Raw genomic sequence first — 25,319 nt, 5'->3', positions numbered from 1 at the left:
AGAGTGTCCTTCCAGGAGAGCAGCTACGAGCACAGCCAAATTGAGTAGGTTTAAAGGTTAGCATCAAGGTTTCTGAGGAATGTTGGCTCCTGGAAAAAGCCATAGGACCTGCACATTGAGCCACATCCGACTGCTACCAAGCCAATGCCAACAACTGGGTCATGACAGCGGTGTTCAGTCAAGCCCTGCCAGGCTGAACTTTCACAAGCACTAAGCTCCTCCGAGGTATCTCCGTTTGGGGATCAGGCTGCTCTGGAGCATGCAAAGGCTAGCAGTCTCCTTCAGCTTTGACAATCTGGTCTAAACTATAGGAGCTAAATCTTTTGGAAAAATTTGTCTCTGACTGTTTTGCAGGTGCTGAGTAGCTGAGTACCAATATTTGAGCAGCCTGAGTACCAGCATGCCTGACCATCATATGTGTTTTTGTAGCCGTCAACATGAATTTGATGGATGTATACAGACATAACAACTTTCAGCTTCCTCTTGGAAAACAAGAAATCCAAATGTGCACCAAAGCAAGAAGTACCACAAGCACTTCTAGGTCATGGCCAGCTTTAGATTCATAGTACATATATGAAGAGGCAGCCACGGCTGTGTCTTGACAACACATCACTGGGTCAGGACTGAGCAGTTTCCTTAGTCTAGAGGACAGAGTTTCTCCCACAGCTGTTCACAAATTCCCATCTAACGCAACATCCGCACAGGGGTATAGCTCAGCTTTCACGTACTCCATGCACATTGTTTAGTTCAGTAACCTTCCTCCTCCACACTTCCTGTCTCCTGTGTTCATACTCAGCTGCACAGAAAAAAAGAGCTCAGTGACCCTGGTTTCTATGCTGCAGCTTTAGGACATGGTGCCTGCAGTTGCCTGCCCCTCTCTCTGCATGTACCCATCAAGCTCCGACGCCTCTTCTGCGCTCGTGGAACAACGCAGCTGCTCTCCCGTCCTCGTTTCTCCCCTCATCTATGCACAGCTCGTTTGCACTACGCAAACATCTCCTAGTGGCACACGGGTGCTAATCCATGAAATGAAACAAGTCTTTTGTCAGTTATAACACTGAGTCACAGTCTAATTTTAATGATGCTGAAAAATGTTAATTACCTCTCAAGGCGATACTCGTCCCCTGCTGAATTTATTAGTTTGTTTACCAAATCTCCTCCTCTTGTGCACATTCATTAGACAGGCTGATAAAACACAAAAATGCTGTGTGTGTGTCAGTGGGGTGACAGAAGATGAGCTAAGCGTTGGGAGGCAGGGGAACTGTTTCTGGCAGGGCGAAGGGATGGCTGAATGCATGTGACGTGCAGCAAAGCCTGGGCCATGACGTGAACGGTGGAGGGGTGGCGGGGCCACCGCTGCCGCAGGGACACGTGGATGAATTCGGAGCAGCTTTAGGCAGCCACAAGCCGACCACAAAGCCACCCCTTCAGCCAGCAAAGGACCCAGCAGTGCTGGCAGGGTCTTGCTGCAGAGCAGGAGTTCAGCCCCTTCTCGGCTTCTTGGCAGAAGTGTTTAAGACTTCAGGCCTGTACTCAGGCAGCAGTGCCGCAGTGCTGCAGCCCTAGGGGGAAGAGCAGCAGGTTTTCAGTCAACATGCTTTTGGCTCAAGCCAGTTATCTCTTTGGCTGTGGGTTTCTGAAGCTATCCTTTAAAACCAGCTAAAATGTGACAGAAAGGAAACTTACCATCTTTGTGAAGAATTATTTTCGGTTCAAACTGTTCCTGACTACTGTGACCATGAAGCCTCCTACCTTAATACTCCTGTGTCTAACAGGACATTGGCAAAACAAGACTAATGTACAGACACACAAGAAAACAACGGATGATGCCAGGCAATGCAACTGCTAGTTGGTACCGACTATCCCACCCATCCGCTCGCTCGGCAGCTGCAGATTTCAGTAATCCCGGCTGTCCCTTGGCTTTTAAGTGCCACCTGCTGAAAGATGAAGCCAGACGTCAGAGTCCAGCACTGGGACACTTGCTGGTCTCTTCACACAATGCGGCTCTGAAAATGTCACTCAGACAGGAAATGGAAGAAGAATCAAGCCCGCAGCAGACTAAACAGAGTTTCACTTCTTTACTGTCTCCGGTCCCAAATAAGTTGGGACAAATGAAAGCAGAAGTCAGAGTTTCCAGGATTTCTTCATCATTAAAATGAAGTAGGCATCACTGTCCACAGAAGCACTAACTCCGGAGTAGTAGTTCAAAAATTCGTCTTTTGTAACCTAAGAACGATAAAAACAGTGTTTACAACGTGTGATGGGTATACGCTGTGGCCTAAAGCAAGATGTTTATGTAACAATTTCCCATATTTTGCAAACAGTTCTCTTGCATCTTCCAAAGAAGTCAGATTTTTAGGCCAGACTGTCCTAATCTGACACTAGGATGTGTTGCTGTAGCAAGCTGTCACACAGCATTTGGTCCAATGACACTGAGGTCAATGGATTGAGCTTCTTGCCTTGGGAGACAGAAACATTGCAATGTCCTTGAAAAATGAATATCAGAAAAGTTATTCCGGTTATCAGTAAATATTGACTGCATAACTTAGATGTCACAATGAAACTAGATTGGTCCAAAATTAGCACCATCACCAGATGAAGGTAAAAAGCCCCAAAGGTTAGTCAAGCAATAAAAAACCAGAGAAACAAAGCAGAAATGCATTGACGGAAACGCCTAAAGGAATAAATTGATGCCACAAAGTCAGAGCTTCTCTAAAGCAATCTGTTATTATTTTACAGAAAATATACATTAGCTAAAAAAAAAAATCAGTAAATTTTGAATGCTAAAGTATCACTTGAAAGTAAAAAAAAATAAATTGCAGCTTTTGGCAAAAATACCACATTTTCAATGAAAAAAGAACCAATTTATCTCTGGAAAAATAAACACTGCTTACATTTCACCACAATCTCTGCTTTTCCAGAGAAAACCAGGCTTCAGTTAACTTTCACAAAACATTGCACTTGCTTTCTTTCTCACTTTTCCTACTTGCCAAAAGGTTCAACAAAGACCAGACTGCATTCCCATGCTCCAGCTGCAGCTCCCGTTGGGATGAACAGTGATGTTGTAAGCTGGGAGGAAGCCTAGGCCCGGGTTTCGGCAGAGACAGGGCTGCTGTACCTGGGGTTGGCTGCAAACCAGCAAGATGAAGCTTTTGCATCCCACAGTGGTCCTGCCTTCTGCAGCCTCTGTTGTTGTGAAAGCTGAAGAGGTGCTAGAGCCAAAACCAATGCCCACTTTGAAATCACAGAGACTTCAAATTCAGCTGGGGCAAACCTATGGCCAGGGACTGCTTCAGATGCCAAGGGTGCTCTCAGCCACCTGAGGACTTGGCGTTAGGTATAGCCCACTTGGAAACCCGCTTTCTGCTCATCCCTTCCTCCTGAGCTGGCGATGAGAAGGGAATTCTAGAGAAACAGGACAGGCTGTAATCATAGCAAAAGTCACAGATAGCGGGCAACTGATGATGGTGGCAGGTTGCTCTCAGCATTATCTGTTTTACCAGGGACTGATGAGCATGCTGCTGCTGCTTCTCCCGGTTTGGAGGACAGGAGCTGGGAGGCAAAAATCACCGAAATCATCAGGCTTGCTTCTTCCGCCAGCCGTCAACAGCAGAGGTCGGGAGCCCAGCTCTGGGGTGGCAAAGCTCTGCTCTGCCCACACGGCTTTGAGGCAGTGCCGTGTAAAAGGTGTCACATAAAGGCAAGTCAGCTCGCATACAGCAATGTGCACAGGTGGTTTCATCTGCAAAAACCTCAGCTGCTTCCATCTGCTCTGCCGAGAGAGCTTTGTGCCAGGAGACCAACAAAATGAATCAGATCAGCAAATATACCTTGTGGTCTAATTTCAAGAATATATGCCAGTGAGTGGGGCTTGAATTAAAACTCCCTTGCCTGAACCAGAAATTTACGCTGTGGGAGAGAACACAAGCCAAACAACAGTTCTGGACCATATTGAGCCAAAAATTTCACCTCCAGGATGAAGACATGAAGCCACAAAAGCACACGAGGGGCAAACCCAAAATGCAGTAGAGGATGCTGCAGGAGTGCCACCTTTCCCCAGGGAGCATGCCGGAGGGAGAGGCTGTCCCCTGCCTTGTGCTTTTTCCAGAGGGGGTCACAGAGGTGCTCTGATGGCTCCCGTAGAGGTCGGAGCTGAGTTTGGGGGAGGTATAAGTGAGTGTTTTCCCTCTGTGAGGGACCACAGGACTCCACCAGCATTTCTAGAGCAAGCTCTGGTGTTGCCTGGCCAGGAGGGCAGAGCTCAGCCCTGACAAAGCACCGTGCTGCGGGGCAGGCTGGTGCAGGCAAAACCCTCACCTCTGGTACTGGCCCACAGCCCTGCAGACTCAGATCTTCCTCTGGTTTATGCCATCCTGTTTAGCATCTGTTGCACCATCAGAAAGAAGAAATAGTGCTTCAAACACGAAGCACCAACCAAGATCTGACAATCTTGATGCTAGCACCAGATATGATCGCGTGCATTGCCACCTATCTCCCAGTATCTGCCGTGTGCGCTGTGCAACCACACACTGGCAGGACAGCCTGCACCACCACCTATCTCCAACATCTGCTGGGTCTGTAACCAGCACACAGCAGCCTGCAGCTGAACACAGGCGCTTGATCTTCGTTTTTGGATCTCCCATGTCGCATGTGGCAGCCCTGGCAGACAGGGACCATGAAGTGTTAAAGGGCAGCTTTAGCACCCAGGGAGACCCAAGGAGCCCGGAGCTGATCTGAGGGCACCGGGGCTGCATCGGCTGCGGCTCTCACCTGCACTGAGCTCTCCCACTACGATGAGAATTTTCGAGCTCTCCTGGCTCATGTCCTTCAGGTCCCCACACAGAACCCTGTTAGTCAAGCTCAGTGCAGAAATCTCACCGTGGAGCACTGAGCTTTCCCCAGCCACCACAGGCTCCAGCTAAGGCTCCTGCAGGTCGGTGACAAAGTTTCTGCTGTTTTTAAAAAAGCATAGCTGCTTCCAGTACCACTCTTCTCTTCTGAAAAGGTATATTGTATTTGGGATGAAGTAAAATTGGAAATTATTAGTGCAGCAAAGACAAACTGCTTGCAGTTATTCAGATTAAAACTTCCACTGCACATGATTAAATGTCAGCACAGCAGATCGCTGTGGAGTCTGAAGACAGGAGATAGCATGTCAAAAGGAAATAGTTCTTTCATTTTGTGATTCCTGCAGACCATTCATGTTACTTTCTTTTTATTTGAAACATAGAAGAGATAACATGACACCCTGTTGTGGAGGCAGTTAATAAATGAGAAATAAAAGGATTCTACTCCAGCTGCCAGGACATGTACAGCTTCTATTTGATAGTAAGTTTGTTCTTCATATAAGGTATGTTGGCACTTCAGTATAGTAGCATTGTGGTAAGTAAAGGCTCCTCTTTTGATCAATGACAATCATAAAGAGTATCCTTCCACCAGTTTCCAGTGTCAGACAGTATGCAAGTTTCTGGATGCTTACAGATCAAAGAAAATAATTGAGTTAGTATAGCCTTTACTAAGGAATTGCAAGCAGCTATTGCTCACGCTGAGATCATGGCTGGACAAAACAACAGCAGACTGCACAGGACCAGAGCAGCAAGCACTCAGGACTTCAGTGTTTGGGCTGTTAGCAGCCCGGGATAGTAACAGCTGAGACTTTACCAGGCAAGCTCTTTTGACAGTCCAGTCTATAAGCCTGTATTGCTCTTAGCTGGCTGCCAGCCTGAAATGGAGCAAACGCTGCTGTGCGCAAGCCACTTACTCTTCGCTACAGCAGCAGCATCTCAGTCTGGAGAGCAGCACAATGATCCAAGACAAGCAGAATGAACAAGACAAAAGGAAAAGTAATAAAGGGAGGAATAATTAGACAGCACACCCACAACCCCACCCCCTTTTTTTTTTCTTTTTTACTTTTTTACAGTTTCTTTCATGCACCATTTCCCTGCTCTCTGTATGGAGAAAGGACAGAAGATCTCAGAACAGAGACAGCCCCATTGGTGTGAGCAGGAGGGCAGCTTCTCATCCTTTTTTCAGCATCAGAAACAGAAGATGACAAGACAACGAAGTTACAAGTTCTGGAGTTCCCAGAAAGTTCCCTGAAGTCATAGCTTGGTCACAAACCAGTATAAATACAAAAAGTAGTAAGCAACTTTCGGTGTAGGTGTGTACAGACAACAGCTACCAGACCAGTAATGTTCCAGGAACAGTGAGAAGAAAATACTGTAACACGCGTCTGCCCTTTGAAGAAAAGTATTAGTGAGATGATCTCACAGTACAACAAGAAAGAAATCAAAGGGGGGAAAAAAGCTATAAGGAGGCCCACAGAGGTTTGAAACAAGGCACGCACAGGAAAGACTCTGTACACTGAGTTGTAAGCCAGGGGGAAAAACAGGGCTTTAAAGAGCATTTTTCATTTATTCTGGTCCGTGTCTCTCCTTCTTGCTTTATTTCTCCTTCCAGTCTCCCAGCACTGAGAACTTGCATGTTCCCAGAAGCGAGCTGAACAGCTGCTCCATCCTACAAGTGAGACCCAAGAAGCCAAGCGATGCTGCAGCTCTACAGGCAAAAGGGCTATGCAACCCTCCTGGGACAGGCTTCCTCACATTTATAACAGTCTGCCTGGCACTACCACCCTTCCAGAATATTTTTGTTTCCTCCTCTTGCATCCTCTGTCAGAACTGTATCTAACACTGGAGTAGGAGGTACATTCAGGCACCACAAGGACCTACTGCAGATATCTGAGAAGAAAAGAACAGCTCATCTCAGAAAAGACAAGACATGTCAGGGATGCAGGGAGAAAAGGGATAGATCTGCAGAATGGCTGGATGCCAGATATGCTCTCTGATTATACTCTGATCCTCTGAGGCTGAGCCTACCCTAGCATCTGGGAGTTATTTCTGCAGATTGACTGTAATTGGCACAGTTACTGAAGCTGTTATTATGGAAAATGAGCGTGGGTTTGTATATACACTTAATCATGGGAACCTACAAAAGGTGGAAGTAAAGTCTTGCTCCTTTAACCACATGATCAGAGTTTCCAAGCATTCTTCATCATGACAATAAAATAGACATCTGTATCTATTGAAGCGCTGACTCCTGCATAGTAGTTCATGAATTCTTCTGTTGTGACCTGAGACAGAAGGATTTAAAATAGGAAAATGAACTGGGGTTTGTTTAATGCTATGGTAAGTCAAAGCCACACATTGAGCAGCAGTCTAAATGAAACTTAACACCTGCTGTTTCGTACTGTTGCTAGTGAAAAGGAATCCAATAGGAAGAACGAAGACATAGAGAATTTGCATAAGTTCACTTCTTTGCTAGAAATATGAGTTCCTGTCCTCCAGGAACACTCGGATGGAAATGAAACATGCAGAGTTTAACTAACCTTACCAGGAACTGAAGTTAAAATCAGTACTGCCCAAGAAGATAAATGTTTTAATGCAGTTTTTTCCAGGGATGCTATAATCTGGTTCTTTGCAACATTATTAATAAAGGTGGATGGGGTTTCTGGTGCAACCCGGAGGCAGCTAGGACCTCTATGTCCATTCACTAGAGAGAAAATATCATTGCTCTAAACAGGTCTTACGTAAAGAAGCTAACATTCTTTCAAATACCTAAGAGTTTATAATATCTTTCATGGGTGTTTTGAGGTTGAACTAGTTTTAAAATGACCATAAAGAAAAAGAATCAGATTAGCAGATACAAACAGTACATGTCTCTTGTGATGCCTTAGCTGTTGAACTCGATAGGTCATTCTTTGAATACACATCACACAGAAAAATATTTGCTTCTACTGTGTTGTGCATTTGAGAGATAAGTACAACATGACAATGCAAGGAAGTGAACCCCGTAGCCTGTCCTACCACCAGGAGCTGATTACAGGCTTTGCTGGCCCTACCTATTTCAGAGGCACCCAGCAACATCAGGGTGAAGAGGACCTTTCTATGAGATGCTTAGCCTTGAGGCGTTTCTGCTAAAAACATTTTAGGTCTTCTGCTCATACCAGTGCCATTAGTGACCTCTGATTCAGGCACAGGAAAGTCAGTTCTCAGAAGGAACTGCAATCGGGTGGGCTAATGTTAGGATTACTGAAAAGAGGTGAGAGCTCAGACTGACTTTTCCATAAGCTCAAACACTGTAGCTTTTATGTGGTACAAGTCACTGAACTTGTCATTCTGGGGATTCATTTTTTTCATTCATGTATGACCTCAGCACAAAAAGAAGGAACATTTTGCCTGAGGTGTGCTAGACATCACCACAGCTGCAGCGAAGGAACTACTGGTACCTCTGAGAATGACACAAAAGAAAAAGAGATAAAATTGAGCTCTACCAAGTGCAAAGTCATGCCCAAGGGAAATAAAAACCATAAAAACCATCAGCTCCCTACAAGCTGAGAGTCTGCCTGTTGGAAACAGAGTAAGTGGAGGATTTGGGTGTAGTAGCCAGCCATTAAACATAGGAGTCACCAGCGTAGTGCAGCCATGAAAATCCAGGTGCAACCTCACAAGTGCGAAGCGTTAAAGACGTTCCACAAAGCACTGATGAGAGCGTATCTAGCTTGTTATTATTAACAGCTTGGACTGAGAATATCACCGTGTGAACAGCAGAAATCCATGACTGCTCTGAGTTGGTCAGATATTTGTGAGTTCAGACCAAAGAAATCTGCAGACACAGCAAGAGGAAAAAACACGTGCTTGGCTCGTACACTGTCACAAAGCGTATGCATAAGAAGTCCATCACAGAAGGTGCCCAGGCTTTGCATCTGCCCCAGAGAGTCAAGGCAGAGGGCAGGAAGGGCTCCCAGCCCTGCTCCAGCTAGCAGCTCTTCAGGGCACACGGCTGGCGGCAGCCCCCTCAGCCCCACCCTCCCTCCAGTTCTCTGTGGGTGAATCTATCTCTGTTCTGGACTGGTTTCCAAGTCAAGTGTCAGTAATTACACACACTGGAGAAGCACTAACTGTAAAGTATTTTATGTATTAGGAAACCTGCTTTTGAACAGGATCCTGGTAGTTATTTTTCTAAGAAGTGAAAAATCCTCCAGTTATGTGGATCTTCAAAATCAGCAATCGTGTGGGTTAGTCTGAGGATATACATAGAGTAACTTATGAAAGTAGAGCATTAAGGTCACAAGACTGTAAATGCAATGTCACGTCTACCCTTGCACCTCCTGAAGAGCCCCTTTGCCTCCAAATGTGTAAGCAAGCTGCGCTAAAAGCCCTATGCAGAGGTTATGCATCCATTTTACTGTCCCCCATAAATGTGACACAAATCCATGTTTGGTACTGTGGTTACTCCTACACTTAATAATTGAAGTCAAATGCTGAGTCACATGGTGATTTCATGGCTTGACATTAGGTATTTCACTTACCTTCCCATCTTTGTCATAGGGTGAATCAAAATTATCCAGAAAGGCCCTAAAAACTTGATCTTCTGTCCAGTCTCCATTTTGGTATTTGGGATGATGCTTTGCATTATACACCCCCCTTAAGTCTTCAATTGTTATGACACCATCTCCAGTCTTATCTAACTTCCTAAATGCCTGCATGATGATCTCTTTTCTTGCATTCGACATGGGAGGCTGTAAAGAAATGTTAACAGAATCATTTTATTTCTGCCAACTACTTCACCTGTTCCAAATTCAGGTAACAGCTGTTGTTAATACTAAATCCATTTCAAGGCACTGGGGACAAGAAATTGCTGACAGTCTACATTGTCCATGAGTTAGGAAGGGCAATATATCACCAAAAAAAGCAGTGTGATCAAGACTATTCTGTGTCTGTCAATACAATTGTAAATGTGTAATAAGAGAGGAAGTGCTACCTGGAACACTTTTCTATTCTACTCATTCTAAATACATCTAACAAGAAATTACTAATTACTCTAAGCACTAATTATTTTCTTTGTTAATTGTTTAGACTTCAGCAGAGCAAAGAGGCTCCAACCAAAATCAGTCACACTGTGGTTGAATAGACAAAGCCACCACTGGATTAGATCATGTTATAAGTAAAGGTATCATAAAATGACGGACAAAGAAGTAAGATCAATGAGCTGAATCACACAGGTACCCAGACTGCAATATAGGAATACAGGTACCGAAATCAAGGCAGAAATTCATAAAAAAAAATCACAATCATTTATTTGTAATTATCCTATTCTATTTTATTCTGTCTTTGAGGAGCCTTATGCCTTGCCTACAAATTGCAGACTTGTTGGCTTCTGAGCTCTCTAATCCACAGAGGTGTTTTTAGGGTGATTTTCTCCTGTAGCACATTTAGATGGAAATATAATATTTTAACTTCTTAAGAGTTACTGACTTTTCAAACAGAGCTGTAGATTTCGCTAATTACTGAGGTGAACAACAGTGCTGTGTTTCATGTTCAGCTAATGATGAGTCAAGTCTTTTTCTCAACTTAATGCAGTAATAACATAGATGCCCAGACTTACTCTTAGTGTAACAAGAAATTCATCGAAATCAATTGTTCCACTGCCATCTTTATCAAATATCCGGAAAATCTCTTGTGCCTCTTCCTTGTCTATCATCATCGCATAATCATTTAATCCTTTCACAAACTCTTTGAAATCAAGGGTCCTGCTGTTGTCATCATCCATAATCCGAAATACTCTGTAGAAAATGTGCAATTTGAAGAGAGCGCATAGGTAAACTTGGAGAATGCTGCAGTGGTTAGCACAGTGTTGAAGCACATGGACCCATTACTGAGATAACATTTCCCCCTTGTACAGTCTTCTGAGAAAAAAACAAGAGAGGGAGAAAAAAAAACACAACAAAAAATCCCCACACTTACCAATGGTAGAGATGACTTGCTTAGATTGAGTACCTGGATATTACACAGCTGAAGTTAAAGGAGGTGAGAGTTGTCTTAGCTGAAGGAGTCTTCCTATTCTTTATACATCGAACCATCTAAAAGCTGGGCATGCAGATGGAGTTCCAGCTGGTCACCTAGGATCCTGCTGTGGTCTACAGGGCCTGGGCCAGGTTTCAGGGCATGAGGCAGCTCCCCTTTCCGAGGCATGGGGTGACCCACACTCTCAGCGTGACTGCAGAAGGAGCCTAGATGCCTCCCGTAAATTAGATAGCTAATAGACCATTACATACAAGGGAATCACACCCTGAAGGAAGCACAAAATCCCCAGTACTGAGATACTTCAGTTCATTATAGAAAATACCAAAGAGAGAGATATGTTTTATGTTCCCTGTCTCTCCCTTGCAGGAGTTTTTCTGGGTCTCAAGGAAGCACCTTCCTCTAGGAATTCATGGTCCTCAGTCCTTCAACAGGCGAACAGGTCAGTCTTGTCTCCAAAAACACAGGAGCCCCAAAGCCAGCCCCTGTGGATTGTGGCATTCGCATTGCAATCACGAAACTCAAGTTTTGGTCCCTACTTAGCCCGTGAGCCTCTTGCAGCTAAAACTATTAGGCTGAATAATGGATTTGACGTCTTAGACTCACCTGCCAAGCCCTTTGATGCCTGCAGATCCCCTTGCTAAACACTGCAGGCGAAGTCTTTCTACAGGGTCGGTCGTTTTGGACAGGTTTCTTTTGGCCTGGATTGCCATCTCTCGGTCATGCCTTGCTGTGCCTGGCATCTGGAAGACCAAAGCGCTCATACAGCATGGATTCATATACACCAGGCAGAGTGCTGAAACCTGCCTTAGTATATGGGGCATCCTAAATCCTTCCCTTGCAAGGTGCTGGCAACTCTCTCATGAGGACCACTTTCGACCCTCCATTTCCTTTTCCTTATATCCTTCTATCAGAAGGGGAAATTGCCACCAACACTGAAAGGTGAGCTCAGCCAACCACCCTGTGATTAACCCAGGTGCAAATATGAAAGTGTGGGTAAGAAATTGCTGCCTACAGTTTACGAACAGAGTGAAAACTGGTGGACGCAGCCAGGAGACCACTGCTGCCTCCACATCCTCAGCAGCTCCGCTGAGCCTCCCCAGCCTGGCCAGGTTTGTAGTTCGCGTTTGCCAACAGGTAGAGCTGTGACAGCAAAACTTGTCCTAGGTGAGGACCTTTTCCTTGTGTTTGTTTTTGTCCCACTGTAGTCCTAATTCTCCAGCACAGGGCTTTTTTTCCACTGCACAACTGAGCAAGAGCAATCACCCTGAGACCTGACCTCACCTACAGCTGACACCTTGTGCTATTTTAACACGACTGCAGAACAAATTTATACCTTAAACTCGCACAGCATTTAGTGCCCCAGGATTTCAGGACTGTGTCAACGGTCACATAAGCCTTCCACCTTCCCACAGAGGAAGACAGGGGAATAAAAAGTGGGAAAAACAGCCCGTGTACTTGCAGCACTGCAACAGCAACACCAAGAGCAGATCACCCCTGGGCTAGCAGAGGGTTGCTGCTTCTCCCACAGAGATTATCTGTGCGTCGTGGTAAGAGCACCAGGGCTGCCCATGCCCACACTGACATTTTAGGATCATGTTGAGTCCTGGCCACTGGGCACTGCTGCTCCCTAGACTGGCTGCTGGGTCTGCATGAAGGCCCCCGAAATATTTTCCAGCTTTTAAAGCATCACAGGACTAGGTTACGAAAGGGTCACAGCAGGGCAGGGATGAGTGACAGCAGAGCTCTTGGAGGGCACTTGGTGCTCTGCAGAGGGTGCTCTGGGTTGGGGAAGTGAAGAAGGTGGATGGCTCTGTGAGGCATCATCAGTGCACTTTGCACTTCCAGTCTCATTGTCATTGCACGTGCAGAAGTGTGAATTGAACCGGTCAGAGAAAAATTGTGAGAAACATGCAGTTAAACTGTTTCATCTTAACTACTCCGCTCCTATCTACAGAGCATTGGCTACTGCAGCTGGTAATGTCATGTGTGCTGACTTTTGCAACCCCTTCAGACAACACCAGCTGGGCTTGGAAAAACAGAAAATCAAATGTTTTTTGTTCCCCCCAGATAGTTTCAGCACAAGCTTATTGTAGAAGTCTAGCATGGTAGAAAAGAGACCATTTCAGCTTTTGCATCAGCCAGCATGAGCAAAGTTCTTCCGGGAATTCATTAACGAGTGACCAGAAAGACCTCACAGCTATGTGAGATCAGCAGTCAAAAATGTTTTCTGCAAACAATGACCTGTCCTTAAGGGGAGATGTTTAGCTGGCAAGAATATAAAATACAGTGAGGTTACATAAACACAGTGAAAACTATATTTACATTATATAACTACACACTACAGCTTAGATATATACATGATGCCTATGCATCTATATACAGAGAGCATAACGCACGCATAGCACTGTGCAGTATGCCTCTATACTATGTTAAATGTTTATATAGATCTATAAATACTGAGACCAATGATGACCTAATTTGTCTCCACTGCACACTGCAAAAAGCTACATAAACACACACCATGCAGAGCGTAGTAGCTGTTTACCTCGGGTTCAGTGAAGGCTATTTCCAGTATACTGCAATGCGCAACAAATAACCTTTGCAGCGAGATTCATGAATTGAGCCTAGGGAGGGATCATCTGACAGGATATCTATTATGATCTCCTGCACCTCAATAAAAGCCACTGAAACCGGCCAGTTCTCAGTTAGCTTTGCAGTAAGTACAAAGTTTGCTTCTGTACCTACAAGCATTTCTGCTGAGAACTCGCCATCTCCAGGCTAAGTTTTTCAAGTATTAAATCATTTCCTTTTTAAAATATGCTCCTTATTCCTAGTTTGAATTTTCCCCATCATTAGATGCTGTTTTACTTTCTTTTACTAGATTAAAGAGCTATCTATTAAAAATTTGTCCAGATGCAAACACTTGAAGGTCCTTTTTAAATCCTCTTTGGCTAAATAATCAGGCAGAGCTTAGGAATCGTGCTACAAAATGAGTTTCCAGATAGTAGATAATTCTGCTGTTCTTCCTGAATTTTTCCAGTTTTTTCCAGTGCTGCTTTTGAAGTAGGACAGAGCACTCAAATAATCTCACGAATGCCATAGGCAGAGATATTACCTTTTTTCCTCCATGTATCATGGTTAAAAACACTAATAGTAAATATTTCTGTTGCTCTTTGCAAATCTCCATTGTCTGTAATGTTTGATAACAAAATCACCAACACCATGTTCTTATATAAAACTCAGCAACTAAAGTCTGTTTGCAAAGCGATTCCAATTGCACGCTACCCCAAGCCCTCTTAAACACGACCCAGCTTCCTGTGTCACACAGCAGTATGTGTTTGAGAATCCTTTCTATATATTCAATAAACACAGAAAATCGGTTAAATATAAACCCTACTACATGCAAGCCTCGTCTACCACTTGCCTGTTTCTGTTGGCTGCTGGTTTAAGCTAGCTGTAAACTTTTCCTAGGCTGTTAAAAGGCTATACTGCATTGCAAGATGACAGATTCTGTATCAGAGCAAGGACAAAGGAATTACAAAGTTGCACATGTTCTCCCTTCGCCTTTCATTTTGCTTTTGCCCCTTTTTGGATAATATGAAGTAATTAAAGATACAGTCAGGATTTGCTGAAAATAACAATTCTCTGTATACCTAACAAATGTGTTATGTGTGAATAACCACTAATAAAACAAGAAAAGGTCATAACCATAATTTTGCATGTTTTTAATTCGTATCTCCCTTCCAAGATCATCAGATGTCTCCCACAGTGAAATGAAAAATGGGATGATTAATTTAATTCTGAACACTAGAGAGCTTTGTTATGTGCAAAAGCCTGGGCTATGAGCAATTAGACTACCCCATGTTCTCAGCATTGTTTGTTTCTATGGGCAATGCTGTGTTGCGCAGGCTGAACAGAAATGATTGCCTTTCTTCTTAATGAATACAAAACCTGAAATTTTGGGTTGGGTGTTTCCAGAAGAACTTTAGGCTGTTCAGCAGCCAGATCCCTTTACATCTCTCTAAGCATGAGGTGTAAACTTGGAAAGCGTCAGATTTAATAGAAGTTGAGCACCATTCGTTTACACATTAGCCTTCAGCTGAGCCCAAGAGCCTCCTACACAAATCCTGAAAAACACCCCACTGTGGCGGGCAGAAACCCACACCAGCCCCTGGACCATCAGAGGCTCCTAAAAGCCTCTGTCCTGCACAAATGTGTGAGTCACATGTCACCTCCGAGCAGAAGATCTCTGAGTCTGAGAATAGATTAAGGGGCCTAAACTAATTGCACACATTCAGTTTATTCCTAATAATTTCATTAAATTATTAAAAGCATGAAAACTGCATGAGTATTTGGCAATCATCTAAATATCTCCTTAAAAATCTGGCTTCCCAATCCCTTTGACCCCTCTATAGCAGCCTTCCCCCTGCCTCTCCATCATGCCCGATATCTCTATTATGATATATGTATATAAAAAATCCTACCCCTGACTGAATCACAAGCACAACTGAGCTCACTGCGAACTAGCAAGCAAGAGAGAAAATCCTTTACCTGCAAAGCTATCCTGCACCCAGGGTTTCCACTCAGGACTTGGGAGGGGTTGGGGGGCTGGGGTTGCGTCGTGCCCCACCTGCCTCCCCGCTCCCAGGCTCTCACCGGGCTCAGGTGGCAAGCAGAGGGGATGCTGGGCCTTGGGCTCACTGCAGAGCTTCCTAGTCCATCTCGTTTTACTTGTTTACACACACGGCTGCTTTGGCCCCCCCCCTTTTTTGGGAGGCCTGGAGTTTACCAGCCGGTCTCCAAGGTGACACTGGTGGCTGCGGCTGGCCCAACCTGCAATTACGCTGCTTCCCCAGGCGATTGCTGCTGGGTTGCAGGAGTCCTTTTACTCAACCTCTTTTTACAAATCAATCCTTCTCCTCCTTCCTTCTCCTCTCTGCCCACACAGGCTGCGTGGGGGAGTGTGGGAGACTCCTCGTGCTGCCCCTCACCGAGACGAGACGTCTGGGGATGCCTGCAGCAGAGTGCAACATCGCCATGCTGGCATTGGGCATGGCTATGTTTTGTTTAACATGTTTCTCTGCTCCATAGTTGATAGGGTTGAAAAAACCTAATGGTGCAATCCTTTACTCAAAACACGATACAAGAGAATAAGTGAACACCTGAAGATTGTGTTTTACGAAAATCAAGCTGCAGGAGTATTTTTTTTTCCTGCTGATTAATTGCCATTCTGAAGACCCGCTGGTGGTGAGAACCTCTGGGGAGACGCTGAGATTGTGTTCATTTGCAGCAAGAAGAAAACTGAAAAGGTGAAACGCCCATATGATGAGGAAAAATTGCTCTCAGTCTAGACACAGCTATTAAAAACTCTGTCTGCAGAAGGTCACAAAAATTATCAGTGACATAGGTTAACACTTGGGGAAGGAATTGGTCTATTGATAGACTCCTTAGGGGTAAGAACAGCCTGTGTTGCGCTCCCCGGCTCTCTCCCAGCAGCAGCAGCAGCAGACTGAACGCACAGGCTCAGGGCTGATGGCAACAGCAGCTTGTACAAGCTGGCAGGAGAGCGCATGGGGAATGGGGAGAAAGCCTGGTTCTGCCCATGGATAAAATATCAAGCAAGAATGAAGAAGTGCATCATTTCCTGAGAAGAGCGGAGAATTATTTTAGGCAATTACTAGAATAATAATATTTGCATCCTGGTGGCTCCTTATCTTTAATCAACAGGTACTTCCTGGTGCTGAACAGTAGCTTGTGCAAGTCTTCATATATGCTTTATGTCTCCCATCTGGCAACTGATTGTACGTTAATGCACAACCAGGAAACAATGCTTATTTAATCATACAGTGATTCAACAATATTGACTCTGTGACAGTGTAACATCCCCCCTGCCTGCTATCTTTATTTTGCGAAATGATCTCTAGAGGCCTCCTGGGAATGCAGAAAAGATGAAGGGCTCCAAACAATGCCTGGGCTGCTGGTGCAGGAGGAGCAGCCCCTGCCATCTGCCAGCACGCACTGCAACGGCAAAATGGAGACACTGAGATGGCAGAAATAGTCTTCACTGAACAACGACTTGGTCCTTGAAATTCAGCATCCCACCTGAGTAAAGCAATTCTTCTGATGCAGAGTTTGCATTGACTTTCAGAGGGGTGCACATAGATCGGAAGAGCAAGGACAGGCTCTTGAAAACACAAGAATAAGTTTATTTAACATCTGGATACTCAGCTGCCTTCTGCTGCCTTTCCTGCCCTCTGCCAGTGAACCCAGGCACATACCTACAGTTGCAGATGTTCAGTCCACCTTTAGCAGCCTCTTCTGAAGAAGGGACTGTGCCCTGTCTGAGCTGGTTAATGAGTTATGAATCTGAACAATTATTAGTGTGCTTTCAGTTGTGTCAGATTGAATCAGGCTGTGATTAGTTTTACTTGATTGTACTTGTTCTGCTACTGTGCACAAAGCTGTATGCAGAGCCCAGTGAATTCAGAATTTATCAGAAAGGAAACAGAGATTTCATCAGAACTCTGGAATTCTTCCTTCTAGTTTTCTAACTACCTCTGAATGCATACCTGTTTGATTTTTGATTTTGTTCAGTCTGAACAGCCTGAACTGTCTGTTCAGTTTGTGGTTCAGCACTGGATTGAATCTAATGAGAAAAAAAATCTGTGACATCTAACATGATCTACACATGACAGAGACTGAGATTTTGTCAATTTTAGCTGCCAAAAATTCAGATTTCTTGTTGAATTTAGGCAGAAAGGAGGGTATAAGAAATATGCAGTGCTTCAAAGAAAAGGGGGAAGCCACTGGGTATTTTGTTGTAGTTTACATGCATTAGCATTGCTTCTTCATGTGCTACCTGTGACCATCACTATTGAGAAGTTCTCCAGCAATAAGTGCAAGTATGAACATGTCTGCTCCCACTTGGTAGAGGAATCAGCATGGTGTTGAATTTTCAATACAATTACATTAGAAGCTTAAAAAAAAAAAAAAAGGAAGACTAATTTTACAGGATAAACCTTTGGGTTTATTCCTGCCATTAAAATTGAGAAAATATCACATACACCAAAAAAGAAACCCCCATGGTAAGTAATATTGTCATGGGAAAAGCATTCCCATCTTAAACCAAGATATAATCCAATTAAATTGAACTCCCAGTCGTAATAAAATGCTTTCACATCCAAAAATGCTGTCTCCCTGTGTGATTTGTAGTTATACAGCTGAAATAAATTGTGCTTACGATGGCTTTCTGGAGCCAAGACCAGCTAGCACAGGGCAAAGTATGCCCGTGCTACTGAACCCCTTCCAAAGAGGTGGTCACATCCACCCTGAGTGCTGGGGACGGTCCCCTGCCCTGCTCATAACAGAGAGGCAGCCCTCCCCTCCGTGAGGGTCAGACCCCCCAGCAGTGACCCTCAGGTCAAGCCCTGGGCTTGTTCAGCCTGAAGAGCAGAAGGCTTTGAGGGGACCTAATATATGCTTATAAATATCTGAAGGGTGGGTGTCAGGAGGATGGGGCCAAACTCTTTTCAGTGGTGCCCAGTGACAGGACAAGGGGCAATGGGCACAAACTGAAGCACGGGAAGTTCCGTCACATGAGGAAGAACTTCTTCACTGTGAGGGTGACAGAGCCCTGGAACAGGCTGCCCAGGGAGGCTGTGGATTCTCCTTCTCTGGAGATATTCAAGACCCGCCAGAATGAGGTCCTATGCAGCCTGCTGTAGGTGACCCTGCTTCGGCAGAGGGCTGGACTAGATGACCCACAGAGGTCCCTTCCAACCCCGAACATTCTGTGATTCTGTGATTCTGTGATTCTGTGATTCTGTGATTCAGCTCATCCCTCCGGGCCGAGGAGCCTTTCCAGCCTGGGGAGCGCACGGTGCTGGCAGCACCTGCCCCATGGGTTGCTCTGCCCAGCGATGCACCTTCGGCACTCCTTACCTTCACCTGGTCTCACCACACCTCACCTTTTCCTCTCACTCTGCAGAAGCACAAACATCTTTTATTTTTTTTAACGCTGTGGCTGCTGTTAAAGGTATGTGTTGCTTGACAAGTTTTTTAGAGTGATTTGAGGAGCATTCCAGAAAAGGCTGTAGTTTTGAAATATTTTTTTTGCAAATCTACCACAAATCTGTTTTCAGTTGGAGAATGAAAAATGAAACATCTAGGTTCTTCAGCTTTTTAAGAAGTTGAGCAACAAAAGTTTATCAAAAATCAATTATTTTTATCTTGCACCTTGAAATACTAAAACTTTAATTTTAAAAGATTTTATGCAAAGTGGAAAACATTTCATGTCATTTTTTAAAAATTTTGGTTCTTTGACATTTTAAAAAAATACTGACAGGCTTCTCTCAACCACAGTCAAACAATGCAGTGGGGTTCTAAGCGGCATGAGAAACTTCTGTGCTCATCCCCTTCTATCTCTTTCCTCCAGAGAAGAAAACAGTTAAACAGACCCAGCATTTAGCAGGATCAAATACCTTTTGCTGCTGAAAAGCTGTTTTGGATCACTGCAGAGAGGAGGAGGTAAGGAAGAACAGGAGAGCAGTCTGCAGCTTGCTGCAACAAGAACCTGAACAATCTGTCCTCAGTGAAGAGGGCAGAGAAGGGAGCCAAAGCCAGAGGAGAAGATTTTGGTTAGCTGCTCCTCAAAGTGGCCTTTCTTGAAGACTATCACAAGAAAGTGGTGGAACAGGCTGGGGAAAGAAGAGTGGTTATGAAGTCTCTGCTCTTGGCACAGGTACATGCTGAGGGGGGAAGTCTTGATCATCTTTTGATCTTTCAGTCCTCTAAAATGCAGATTTTCACATGGATATGGGATTATGCAGGCACAATTTGACAGGAGGCAGAGAGGTGCTGAGGAAGCAATATCAGTAGTTGTGCAGGAGAGGGCTGTGGCTGCAGAATTAGCTGGAGCCCATGGGGAGGAGAAGCTGTGTTAGGTGCCAGCAAGGGGAGTGCTTTGCTTGTCAGACCATGGAGCCTGTCTAACTGCAGGTATTACTTCGGTCTGTGTGGTACCATTTCTAAAATAACCACAAACAGGGTGTACTTTTTGTTATTGTTCTCTGGAGCTCCCTCTCGCGTTTACCAGGGACTGTTTTGGTTCCTGCCTCCAGAAACTTGCTGGTGGCATGTGAGTCAGATGTTTTTCCCTACCAGGGGTCGCTTGACATGGCAGCACGTTTCAGCACAGGCCTGCCTACCCCAACAACCACCTTCTCACTCGCACTACTCATTGACACACTGGTAGTACACCGTCAATCTAGAGAGGTTACTGATGTCCCACATTCCTTTCTCTCCGTGGACTGCTCACTTCAAAAGTGACTTTTGTCACCCAGAATGATTAGCTATTGTCAGTCTTCTCTGCATATGTTGAGCCCTGAAATGGTGCCACCTTGGCATATGAGCTGCTGCTGCCTCAGCGAAGATCTCGTTTCTCTGGCTGTGAAGAGCAGATTTATACAGGGACAAGTCAGCAGACTGAAGACCCAGGGCCAGACCTCAACACAGATTAATGCCAAGTACTGGCATTTACCCTCTCATACTGTTTCAGTGCCCAAAACCTTGCGTCCTGTGACAGCCAAAACCTGAACATTCAACTCCTTCAAAAGTACCGCTGTTCAAGGAGGGCCCCCCTCAATTCTGACCTGGTCCCAGAGGCTGTGAGAGCCCAACCGTAGGTACTTATGGCCATTTTAGCCACCAAGGACACTCCAGGTATCTGCACAGAGCTATATAGGACTTACCTTGAGCTCTCCTGGGAGAGGAGCTGAAGGGATAGCAGGACACCCAATGGTACCAGATGCTGGAATTTAGGCAACTGAATCACACCCTAGCTGCCCCTGCTATAGAACTACAGCATTGTAAGAATATTTGAAGTTAAGAAACAGTTGGTTTGGGTCAGCCCAGAGGTATGCTGGCCCAGTCTCTTGTGGCCAGCAGTCACTGTTGGGGAACAGGCCTTGGGCATGCCTGTAGAGTTCTCCTTCCCCATCCACCCTCCAGCAACCAGCCTCTTTCCTGGCTTACTGAGCTGAAGTCGCACCTATAGAGCTATTCACCACGAGTTTCTCTAGCCCCTCCTTGAACCCATTAACACATTTGACCCTTGTGAAAACCTCACAGTAACAAATACCACAAGCGTTGAGTTGTCATACTCTGCAGGTCACTTCTGGTGTTGCAAGCAGCCGTTCAGACTTTGGTGAATGAGGACTGGTGAATGAGGACTGGAAGGCAGGATGTGACGTGGCTTCTAAAGTCTGGATGGAGCGTCTCTGCCAACAGGCTTGCCAACCTCATGATGACAGCTTTAACCCAGGTTTTCTGGGAATCATGATCAAAGCCTGTGGAGAAAGACAGGCATGAGGTGGCCATGGTGCCTTCCAGCTGAAAGCAGCACTGCTGGCAATGAATTCAAGTGCCTGCATAGCACAGATGCACATGCACATGCACAAGAAGAACAGAGGAATTAAAAGTCTAACCACACTCCTCCTTTACTAGTTTCTTCCTGTTTGCCTGGTGTAGGAGTCAGACTCCAGGCTAGATCACCAGACATGGTTTTTGAGGATGCTACTTTTTAACCTTCGTGGGATTAAATCTGTTTAGCACCTGGTGCACCTTCATAAGTCTCTAAATTTTATGTTCCCAGGAAAACGACTCTCTTAAAATAAGTGCCTCTTAAAATGAGTGCCTGAAATCCCTACCTAAACAGCGGACACAGCTAGGTGCCTTTGACATCCTCCAGGCAATTCCAGGGGAGTTTGGTGTTCATTTCTCCCCCAAAGCTTTCAAGACAGAGAGGCTCTTACAGACATTCATAACACTCAGCAGAGATATAGGGGATCTGCCATGACAGCCTGGAGTCCTGGTCTGAGCCCACAGCTCTCACAGGGTACGTATACGGGATAAAGATTAAGACAGATTGCTGCTCCACTATCTTCTGGCTCCCTATAGTTTGGCTTCTAGAATGTTTTTTCCACCATCATGCTCCAGCATCCAGTCAGGGCATGCTCTTCATTACTGGAGAAAGCAGACCACTGAGACAGAAGACTCCAGCTACAGATTGTGAACTTCTGCATTTTTGTAGATGTTGACTAGGAGAAACTGTTAAACCCCACAAAACTGCTGGGGTCTGGCAGAAAAACTAATGCTTTTCAGATATCGGCAAGATCTAAATAACAGTCTCTGATGCTGCAGCCCCTGTTGCTCCATGTTCATTTCCATTTTAGCAAAAATCACATCCTTATTACTCTTTCACTTTGAGGTGATGGAGGGGAGCAAGTCTGCTGACAGGTGAGAAGGAGAAGAGTAATGATGGAATTTCCCTTTCAAAGGCAATCCTGTGTTTGCTTTCCACTGTAAATTAAGTCAAAAGCACATCTGAAATCTCGGTGAAAAAGCTTTCTGCAACACAGTTTCAGGTAAATCACACTATTCAGTTCTGACAAACCCAAAGTGCTTTGGCTCTGGCATGGATCTTACTGCACGTTGCCAGCCAGCTATTGTTGAGATAATGAAACACAAAAATGCTTCTCTGTCCCCTCTAGCTTTTGATACACAAAATTAAAAACAAAACAAAGTTTCCACCCTAGTTTTAAAATTCTGGAATTTTTCATGCTTCTTAACATGGAATGAAGTACAGAGGATACCTTTTGTCGGCTGCACATGATCTCAATCCTACAGGCTCCTTTCTCCCACACGGCAGTTTTGGAAATCAAATTAGAGTTGTCTTTCTACACTATTCTGCCTCTTTCTGTTGTGGTGGCATTAAAGGTGTCATCCAAACAGATCTTATTTTAAAAGTTTTTTTAAAAAAATAATTCATGTGAAGGAGTGCATGTAAAACAAGTTCCATCTGTTTACCACCTCCTGCGTATTACAAACCACTGAAACGAAAAAATCATGGTAGTGAGAGGATTATCTCACAAGTAAGATTTTCTCATGCCTCTGACACAAATGATTCAGTTTGGCAGCATAGTACTAGTGGCAGGAAAGGTCTTGAAATGTGTGCTTGTACACTGAAAGCTTAATTTGGCGCAGGGTGATATGGGAGGTTAAAAAAACCCCAAGAGTTGTTCCTGATCTCTAAAACTTTCACAACCTACATAACCTCTTTCATCAGTGAACACTCCGCTAGAGAGGTATGGACTTGCAGAGGATGCAGTGCATCATAAAAAATTAAAGAAGGACTCAACACAAGAGCACACCTCGTTCCCCGACGGGCAGGCGAGATGTGCTGGGAAGTGCGGCAGCGTAGCCCTGTAACCTGGCCTTGCCATTGCTGTCAACAGGGCACCAGCTTCGCAGTGAGACTGCAGAGCTTCCAGCCTTGCTTGGTCTGAACTTTTCTTGATCTACCTGTAGCTTTCTTTTCCTTCTTCCTGTGACAGCAATGTCACTAACTGACCAGCTGGCTATAGTAATGTGTTTTAATTTTGTTTATCTTTGTACTGTGCAGCTTTCTATAGCTAGCAGTTAAAAGTAGTAGTTCTATGTATAATGAGATATTTACAAGTAATACAATACAGGATTGAGGAATACTGGTACAATTGCAGAGGCCTTGAGAAGTGGAGACAGAAGATGCGGCACGGAACAATATAGGCCTGACATGGTAAAAGCTGAGGCACAGGTTCGGCACTGGAGACCCCACAGCTCCTCACCAATGGTCAAAGAGAGAAATACAGACTGCATTTAGGGGTAGCAAAGAAAGCAAAGAAGTAGTCTCTAACATATGTGAAGTACACTACATACAGTAAATTCAGCTGTAACATGGAGCTGCAGACAAGTGAAAAAAGAGAGAAGCGTAAATGAATGTTAGGAAACACTGACAAATTAGCTCAAGTATATCACAGAGAATCAGTGTGATAATATTCCCAACAAAAGGCATCAGAAGCTGAAGATTTACAGTGTTATGTCATCCTGCAGGCTGAGGTTGCTGACTTTAAGACCCCGAGAAACAACAGAAAGGAACAACAGAACCCCCAGAAAATGGATAAAAAAATAGGAAATATGTCTTATAATTTTAATTGTGTTATTATTGACACTGTTCCCTGTATTGACGTATTTTAGCTGCATTGTTTTTATTCTTTCTTTTTCTATAACAACCAGATTTGCACTAGCAATAATAGACTCTTCAGATTTCAATAAACAGTAAATTCTTGGCTCTACTTACATGTAAGGCGTTCTTTCTTTTTGCCCATAAACAAGACCTTGAGCATAACAGAAGAGAGGAAAGATGAGCCTGGGGGCTTCTTCAGATTCAGCTCCTAACAAGGGGCCAACAGGCACTCTGTGACATTACTCCTGGTCTCTCTGAGGCATGTTATGCACGTTGCCATCTGCAAACTGCATTAACAGGAAGTTTTACTGTTATGTTCTGTGTGGTTATTTTCACATGCACACAGTCGAGGTCTGTCCAGCAGTGGGATTGCTTTGCCCCTTTCTGAGTATTTCCCTTGGAATTGGGTGGTGGGTTTTTTCTTAGCTGGGAAGTTAGGCAGGTGATGTCTCTCTCTATGCTGGTTGCAGCATAATAGTGTTGTCTTCATGTACGACATGCACTTGCCCCTTGATACGTGTTTAGCATACAGTCAAGAGCAATTTTAAACAGAGGTGAAAACACATGTTGGCTTTGCCCAGAAGATTTGGCATCAGTTATTCAGATCTTCCAGCAAAGATTCTCCTGTCCAGCTTGTGAGGAAATATGCCCCAGCTGTGGCATGCTCTTTCTTTGGCACGAGCAAGCTTTGTTCTCCCTTTGTCTGCCCTCTAGTTTAATAACTGCTGGGGGGAAAAAATACCCTACCCTGTATTAACCTCCCCAAAACGTACGCAATCTTTTCTTCTGTAACCCAGGTGCTCTTGTCCAGGTTAGGTGGGAGTGCCACCAGGACTGGGAGACCACAGCTCCCAGGCAATCATTCTTCACCCCACCTTGCACAGTGCAGTAGAGATCTACATGGCTTGTGTGGGAAGGGACCAAGGAGCATTGTACGGTGGCACAGCTCTGCAGGCACACACTGGAGAGGACATCCAACAGGGAGATGGAGAGGGGTAGGCCAACACCATGCTGCAGAAATGGCAGCAGGATTCCCCAAACTTTTCTAGCTCCACAGGCGAAGTTACAACCTAGTACAGACCCTCCTTTGTTTCGAGACCTTCTCCACTAATCCAGTCGTAATTTCACTCCCTAGCAAAGTTTCCACTACTTTTAGAAGTGTGGCATCTAACACGTGCATTTACGCCTGATGCAACAGAGATGAAGTATCCATACTTCTCCCAAAGTTAGGAACCTACCCTCCCACCCTCCTACCCTCCCTCGTGGGCCCACGACTATTGACACTAGCTGATGTTCTTACTCTGTGTCTCACTGTGTACCTCCATTATGGGCACTGATGTTGACGAGGACCCCACCACAGTACAAACCACTAGCAGGAACCAGGAAGCAGTCACTTG

At 44.8% G+C, this 25,319-nt stretch overlaps 1 protein-coding gene across 4 annotated transcripts; it reads right to left on the bottom strand.

Annotated features, from left to right (window-relative positions):
* Positions 1-433: 433 nt before the first annotated feature.
* CAPSL (calcyphosine like) lies at positions 434-15,578 on the bottom strand. Of its 4 annotated transcripts, XM_009943639.2 has the most exons (6): positions 15,414-15,578; positions 11,466-11,602; positions 10,444-10,621; positions 9,368-9,577; positions 6,989-7,129; positions 2,176-2,226 (listed from the first exon to the last, which is right to left on the bottom strand). In XM_009943639.2, exons 2-5 carry the CDS (start codon positions 11,600-11,602, stop codon positions 7,028-7,030), a joined length of 627 nt encoding a protein of 208 aa, XP_009941941.1. In that variant the 5' UTR covers positions 15,414-15,578; the 3' UTR covers positions 2,176-2,226; positions 6,989-7,027. The 4 variants fall into 4 exon arrangements, with proteins under 4 accessions (XP_075303255.1, XP_075303254.1, XP_009941941.1 ...); XM_075447140.1 differs by lacking the exon at positions 6,989-7,129 and having other exon boundaries at positions 434-2,226; XM_075447141.1 differs by lacking the exons at positions 2,176-2,226; positions 6,989-7,129 and adding an exon at positions 5,220-5,474.
* Positions 15,579-25,319: the final 9,741 nt, after the last annotated feature.

This window comes from Opisthocomus hoazin, chromosome Z (genome assembly GCF_030867145.1).
Source record: "Opisthocomus hoazin isolate bOpiHoa1 chromosome Z, bOpiHoa1.hap1, whole genome shotgun sequence".
In the NCBI taxonomy this organism is placed as follows: Eukaryota; Metazoa; Chordata; class Aves; order Opisthocomiformes; family Opisthocomidae; genus Opisthocomus; species Opisthocomus hoazin.
Note: the sequence above shows the minus strand (reverse complement) of the source record. Positions and strands in the feature narration are given on the sequence as shown.